Genomic DNA, 7994 nt, shown 5'->3' on the forward strand with positions numbered 1-7994 from the left:
AATTATATATATATATATATATAATTTCATTTACTAAATGAGTGGGAAAAGTATTAAATAACCAGAGATCTTGCAAAAAACAAAAAAATGATGGAGCATGTTTCTACTGAAAACATGGGGTCACTCCATGGCAATTGTTCTGTTTTAATGGTAAGTATGTATGCAGTCCTTGATGGTACAAATCGTTAAACACACTATAGAAAGTCTGCGTACACCTAGAGGTGCCTTGAAAAGAAAGGCCAGGCCATCTACTTCCGAAAACAAGCAACTGAAAATGCTACAGAGTAGTTTTACTCTGACAGACACAGGGGATGAGGCAGAGTCAAGCCCACGGCAACTGGAGATTGGTTATGATAACCAAAGTGCATAATAATACTACAAAGAACTTCCTATTAATAGAAATCTATCTACTTAAAATTAAAACAACAAATTTACAGTATATTCTCCTGGGAAATCACTAAGCACATATCAATGTTTAAGATTACCACATGAAGGGGATATCTTGTTTCTGCCTGCTCAGTCTCAGACTTCCTGAACACAGTCCATGGTCTGTTGCTGTTGTTAAGTGCTATCAAGTTGGTTCCAACTCATACTGACCCTATACATGGTTTCCAAGTAGCAGCTGGTGGGTTTGAACTGCTGACCAAATTCTGTTTTGGAACAGTTGGATAATTTGAATAACAGAAGATACATGTTCATCTTATGTGTGATAATTGTAATTTAATTATGTAAGGGACATATTTTAAAAACATGGATAGTGATATATTCAAGGGTTAAATGTTATATATATAATTTACTTTCATCATTTATGCCAAAATATTTATAACTACTAATCCAAAGAGACAGATGGATGGGTGTTTAGGGTAACTACATAATTTGTCATCTATATCAGGACACTGGGAGCATGTAGGATAAGCTCTGCACTGTGAACCACTAGGTCAGTGGTTCAAGTCCACCAGCCACTCTGTGGGAGAAAGATGAGGCTTTCTGATCCAGTGAAGATTTACAGTCTGAGAAATTCTATACAAGGTCTATGACACAGAACCAATAAAACAGCACTTAACAACGACAAATCATAACACCATTGAGAGTAGAAATAGAGCTGTTGATAAAAGCACTTTTATTTGAGACAACACAAGTAAACTAAGGCAGCTCAGCCAAATGGAGACATACAGTCATCTGGATATCATACTATTCTAGCTAGCTTTCTATACTTTTTAAACTTTTGAGTCATGGTCTAACATACCAAGATTTAAACTTAAAATACCATTTAATGTCTTAATAGGCTTAAAGAGTACCATGAAAACAAACCTGAATAATAAAATTCTTTAGAAAGATAACTTAAATTTTTTAAATGCCAATCACCTTCACGAACTCCAATGTGACCTTTATCTAGCTTATTCTTTTTTTTTTTTTTTTTTTGAAGCTTGGCTTTTTAAATTCTATACAATAAAATTATTATGTTGGCAATTTACTGTTTAAATGCAAAATGCTTTGAAAAGCTCCTTACATACAGTAAATGTGTACTTAACATTGGTAAAGGATAAGTTTTATTGGTGATCATGAAGTTAACTATCTTTAAAAGGGTAGAAATCTTGGTATGTAAGAGGTATAGAGCTTCAGGCACAAAGGTGAACATCTTAAAGAACTTCAGATGACTATCTGTTCTCTCTAAGCCCTATGACAACCGTTCTCTGTAATGCTATAGCTTGGAGCCTATTTTCTATATCTTTGCAGAAAGTGGTTAAATTCTATGAAATACTGCCAAGAGTAATGAGTTATTAGGAGGAGAAGAGGAGATGCCACTTTCTTCCTCTCTCTTGCTTTCCTTCCTTCTTCAGGCTCTGTCTCTCAGAGTGACCATGCTGCCACTTCTATGGCCTCAGCTCCTAAAGCAGCCTCTACCATGGTTCTGGTATAACCTCTGTCCTTTCATTCTCACCTCAAGTGAAGGTTTAGAAAACATAAGGAGAAAACATTCACTTCTGTTATATAATGCTTACACTTTTTCATCATTGAACGAAATCTTATAAATAGTACTGCTGAATATTTTTTCTACAGATTACTGACACAGCTCGGCTAAAACAGGATGTTATTTATAAGGTGCATGTGGCCCCAAGGCAGGACTTCACAGACTGACCAAGCAGAACTCTAGGGGCTACCATCAGGAATATAAAATACTCTAAACTTGTGGCACTGCAGGATCAGCACTGGACTGCTAACCACAAGGTTGGTGGTTCAAACCTACCAGCCACTCCTTGGAAACCCTTTACAGGACCACTATGAGTTAGAATTGACTTAATGGCACTTAACAAAATCTTTTAAATTTAGGGGCAAATGTTAGGTATTAAGGATAAAAAGGCTAACAGGACCCTTTTTGGTTTACAAGAAAGAAGGCACACATGCACACACACACACACACACTATTGTAATACTCTGTGCTAAATGCTATGATACAATACAAAAAGGTAACTAAACTGGGGAGTTACGAAAGGATTCTCAAAGATGGTGATGTCAAAGTCTGAAAAAAAACAAAGCAGTGCTGACTAGGTAAATAAGAAGAAAAAAGGGCTACCCGGGCAAAGAGAATTATATGTCCAAAGGCATGAAGGCAAAAATATACAATGTTTAAAAACCAGTAAAGAGCTAAATTTAGCCTGGCTAAATTGGTAGACAGAGGAAAGAGTTGTATATCTCATGACTGAAATATATCTCATGGGGCCTTACATGACTAGTTTGGATTTGTAATTAGAAAAGGTAAATGGACAGAGGTAGAAGATATAAGGACTCTTAGCAGTAATCTGGATAAGATATAAGAAAGAAGAGATATACATGAGAATATATAACTGAGGTATTTAAAAAGCATGTAAATTAAGATAAAACAAAATTTATTCATAGTTATTATTATAAAACCAAATCTTACTACTTTTCAGGAAGTGTGAGTGGAATACAGTGAGGCCATACCCTGCAACTCTGCTTCTATTAAACTTAAGACAACCCACCAAATGAATCTCAGACGCAACGTAACTATGTAACGTCAGTAAAAATGAAATGACATTGGGAACCTTTTTGCCTCCAAACACTGATATGTTGTTAGGTACTGTCCAGTGGGTTCTGACTGCTGTCTACAAACAGAATGATCGTGACCTGTGGAAACTGCCTGATCGTGACCATCCTCACAATCTTGGATCTGTTCAAGTCCATTGTTGCAGTTGCTGTGTCAGTCCATCTGGCTGAGAGTCTGCTTTTTCACTGATCCTCTACCAAGCATGATGTCCTTTCTCTAGGTAGTCACTAATGTTAACAAGTCCAAAATGAGACAAAGTCTCGCTATCCTAACTTTTAAGAAGCATTTTGGCTGTACTTGTTTTATGACAGATTTGATCATTTTTCTGACAATCCATAGAATAATCAATATTCTTCACCATCACCATAATTCAAAGGAATCAATTCTTCTGTCTTCCTTATTTATTGTCCAGCTTTTGCATACATGTGAAGGGGTAGAAAACATCCTGGTTTAGGCCAGTGCACCTTAGTCCTCAAAGTGGTGTATTTGCATTTTATAGCACTCTTACAAGGTATTCTGCAGTACAAATGCCCAAAGCAACAGCTTGTTTACTTTTTGACTGCTGCTTCCATGGATGTTGATTGTGGATCCAAGTAAAATGAAATCCTTGAGAACTTCGATCTTTTCTCTGTTTATTATTGAATTGCTTATTGTTCAGTTATGAGGGTTTCTGGTTTCTTTATATTGCAGTATAATCTGTACTAAAGGCTGTAATCTTTGATCTTCATCAACAGGCGCTTTTAAGTCCTCTTCAATTTCAACAAACAAGATTGTGTCATCTGCATATTGCAGGATTTTAATGACACTTCTTCCAATCCTGATGCTACATTCTTCTTCATATAGTCCAGCTTTTGGGATTATTTTGCTGAACATATAGACTAAATAAGTATGGTGAAAGGACACACCCAGACACACACATCGTTCTTGGTTTTAAGTCATTTTAAACAAGCATCTCCTTGTTTTGTTTGAATGTCTGCTACCTGGTCTATGTACAGGTTTTGAATGAGCATAATTAAGTGTTCAGTGATTCCCATACTTAGCAATATATTATCCATAATTTGTTATGATACACAAGGACCAGTGCCTTTGCATAGATCCAGAGACTGCAATGTTCCACTGCTATTCATAAAGTTTTCACTGGCTAATATTTTTAGAAGTAGATTATCAGGTCCTTCTTCCTAGTCTGTCTTAGTTTGGAAGCTCTGCTGAACACTGTGCACTATGGCTGACCTTACTGGTATTTGACATATCGGTGGCATAGCTTTCAGCATCACAGCAACATGTAAGCCACCAGCACAACAAACTGACGAGTATGCCTCTAATGCTAGTAAGCAACACTATTAGAAATGCATAACAGACAAAGGTATACAATCAGTGATAGTTATTATGCTAGTAAGCAATTGCCAATTTCTGACCACTCAGAATAAACTACCCACCAGTCATTCCTCAGAAATCCTATACAGGGTCGCTATGATTCGGAACCAACTCGACAGCACAACACCACAACACAGGATAAACGGGAAAGCATTTGATAATAAATACACTTGACATGAAGGAGCCCAGGTGGTGCTGTTTTGGGCTGTTAACTGAAAGGTTGGTGTCCTGGTGTGGTGCTATAGGATAAGCAATGAATTGCTAACTGCAAGGTTGGTGATTCAAACCCACCAGCTGCTCCTTGGAAACTCATATACGGTTGCTATGAGTTGGAACCAACTTGATAGCAATTAACAACAACAACCAAAAGGTCAGCGGTTTGAACCCACCAGCTGCTCCCTGGGAGAAGTATGAGGAGTCTGCGTCTGTAAAGATTTCTAACCTCAGAAACCCCAAGGAATAGTTCTACTCTCTCCGGTAGGGTCAGTATGAGTTGCAATAGACTTGACAACACTGGGCAACACTGCAACTAAGTTCTCGTCAACCCTTTTTGGGGGGAAAAAACAGACAGGAAAATAACGGAACAAAAATTTAGATAACTATACCTAAAAAACAGTTAATAAAAATAAAAGATTTAGAGGAACTGTCATGTAATGACATTACTAAAGAGCAATGAAGGTCAACATTTTAAAAGCAATAGGAAACATGTATGAAGACCCTTCAGGCATTGTTGGAATATAACAGAAGAAAATTATTCTAAAATGTGTGAAATGAACATGTATCATTTTTTTAACCAGAAAAATACAAAAAAAAAATAAATAAAACTCATGCTCTCTATTAGCAACAATCACAAAACCCTGATAGTTCATCCTCTTTTATACATGTATGATGTTCCTAGGCTTAGAAGAAATTACCTTACCTAAATAAACATTTATAGTTCTTATTCCATTATTATTTACTTCAGGGATATTGTCTTTTACTTACAGCTCTATAGATAACCATATTTAAATAATCATTTGAGATCGTGATGTTATAGGGCAAAAAATCAACATGCCAAAACGCCTGTAACAGTATAAATCAAATTAAATTCAGTGCATTTTTAGAATGATGGAATATGAATCGTATCTTCTTTAGTCTCCAAATGCTCTGTCTGTAGTGTCATACACTACTGCTATGACTGTGCCCTTGAATGGTGCTGGGAGGCAGAATGAACAGAGTTGTTGAGCGTGTGTGGCTCTGCAATCAGATTGCTTAGACTTGAGTATGGGCTCTACCACACTTCCTAAAGGAATTGAGTTTGGCCCTTGGGTGCTTTTGGTCCCTTATTTGTAAGTTACACATAATTATAGCTCCCATACTTCATTATAAATGAATCTTGGAGGTACAATCAACACATCCTTAGTAGCCCTAAAAACAAAATATGCTGAAAGTTTAAATCAAAATGCATTTCTAGTACTTAATTATACCTTGGAGAAGATAAAGGACAAGAAGCCAGAAAAAGATGACCTTTGATGTTACTTGTAACCACCATCGGAAGAAAAAGGGAAAAAATACAACTCGAACGATTCCCTTTCTAGTCAGAGAAGTCCAAGGACTTTCAGGTTTTGCCTTAGCAAATGCAGACCCTGAAAAAAGTAAAATGAAATGATAGTACACTTTCATTAAGATTTAATTTCCTTAGGGAAACATTTTTTCAATGTCTGAAGACCAGGACCACAGATGTAATTTGATTTTGAGTTATAGTCTGAGTTAAGGAGCCCTGGTAGCAGGGTTATGAGTTGGGTTGCTAACTTCAAATAAGGTCAGCAGTTCAAATATACCAGTCATTCCATGGAAGAAAGGTGAGGCTTTCTGCTCCAGTAAAGACTGACAGCCTCGGGAACCCTATACAGGGTCGCTATGATTCAAAATGGACTCAATGGTACACCACCACTACCACTAAAACCATACTGTTAGTTAAATATATTCGATATTGAAAATTACATATTTTTTAAAACATTTTACATGCTATCATATTAACTCAGGACTTTGAAAAACTGTTTTAATTGTGAAATAACAGCAGAATTTCTTCCATGTATTTTATTAGGGCAAGGTCAGTTCCGGTTAGGAATTATAAACGACCTCTATAATTTTTTTTAACAAAGACCTATAGTTTACTTGCTATTTCTTAGAATGATCTTATAGTGGAAAGAAAAACCAAGTTAATGGCATTAAAATTCTATGCTCTTTCCTGGAGTCCTGGTATGGAACCTACATATAAGCATTTCACCTCAAGGTTGGTTTAAACCATAAGGTTGAACGTTCAAATTCACCAGACACTCCGCAGAAACTCAACTCAATGGCACTTAACATTTTCTTTCCTATCCATGAACATTTTAATAATATCCCTGTCTTCACTTAAGCTTACACTTGCTTTTAATTTTATAAACATCTATATCATACTCATTTTGAGTTATGTCTCTTCAAGTTGTAATTTCATTAAGCACTTGTCTATTCAAGACTCACCTCTTACAAGATCAACATCTATGAGGTCTGGTTTCACATGTGCTGTTTTCTTTGGTTTGTTCTTTAACCCCTATATTAAAAACAGTATTAGAATTCAATATATATATACAGTAAACCCAGAATAGCAGAAAAGAATCAACTTAAAATCAAAATTTACATATATGGGACAAAATGTAACATGTTATATATTTGACAGATAAACAACTATTTTGTAACATATTAGTATTTTCTAGAAGGATGAATTTGGAGAAATATATAGCATGGGAAACCTGTTTATATTAAAAATAAAATACTAATCCAAAGCAAATTTGAATGCATAAGGAGGCTTCAGAAAATTCGTAGAAAAATGAAATGAAAAAGTAATGTCATTTTTTTCATGCACTTTTTTTTCCCATCAGTAAGTTTTTTAAGTCTTCTTTATTTTCAGTAAGTAAGGTTGTATCATCTGTACACTGCAGGTTTTTTGGTCTTTCTTTTTTTTTTCTTCTCAAAGTTTTTATTGTGACTTGAGTGATAGTTTACATGGGGGAACAACAGTTCGTTTCATTGCAATGGTTACAATCCCCTGCATGCTTCATCATTCAACAGTATTGCTTCTATTCCCTGTGGGTTTTGTTTTTTTTTGTTTTTTTTTGGATGTACACCAAAATACTCAGGAACACACAATCATCCAAACAGCCAAAGGGCACACCCTGCCCCCCGACCACCAGTACACATCCCCTCTCCCTCCATGAGTCTATAGTCTTCAGCTGCTCCATCTCCCCATGCCAGCATCTCTGCCTCAATCTCTGGCATCACCACTTCTCTTAGTAGGGGTCCACACTCCACTCCCAGTCTTCTCCCTTGATGGTCCCAGGGTGCTCTGTGCTCTGGGACTGTGAGATTAACCACTCACCCTTTTTTGCTACAAAACTTCTATCTTTACAGTTGTGATAGAAATTAGTCATGAAAACAATTATTCACTATTGAATCATGACAGTCTTGTCCCCATCTCCTTTCACCACACCTGTCTAAACTGGATGAAAACCACTCAGTGGGGATTTTACCT

The 7994-nt window shown here is 36.3% G+C and overlaps 1 protein-coding gene across 6 annotated transcripts in view; it reads right to left on the reverse strand.

Moving 5' to 3' along the window:
* PHTF2 (putative homeodomain transcription factor 2) overlaps positions 1-7994 on the reverse strand; it is a 196694-nt gene that overhangs the window by 54778 nt on the left and 133922 nt on the right. For all 6 annotated transcript variants that reach the window (XM_006834354.1, XM_006834353.1, XM_006834352.1 and 3 more), the window contains 2 exons: positions 6947-7016; positions 5908-6066 (listed from right to left, as the gene is read on the reverse strand). In XM_006834354.1, coding sequence (XP_006834417.1) covers positions 5908-6066; positions 6947-7016 — 229 coding nt within the window. The remainder of the gene's footprint in view (positions 1-5907; positions 6067-6946; positions 7017-7994) is intronic.

This window comes from Chrysochloris asiatica, unplaced genomic scaffold (assembly GCF_000296735.1).
Source record: "Chrysochloris asiatica unplaced genomic scaffold, ChrAsi1.0 scaffold00010, whole genome shotgun sequence".
NCBI classification, from domain to species: Eukaryota; Metazoa; Chordata; class Mammalia; order Afrosoricida; family Chrysochloridae; genus Chrysochloris; species Chrysochloris asiatica.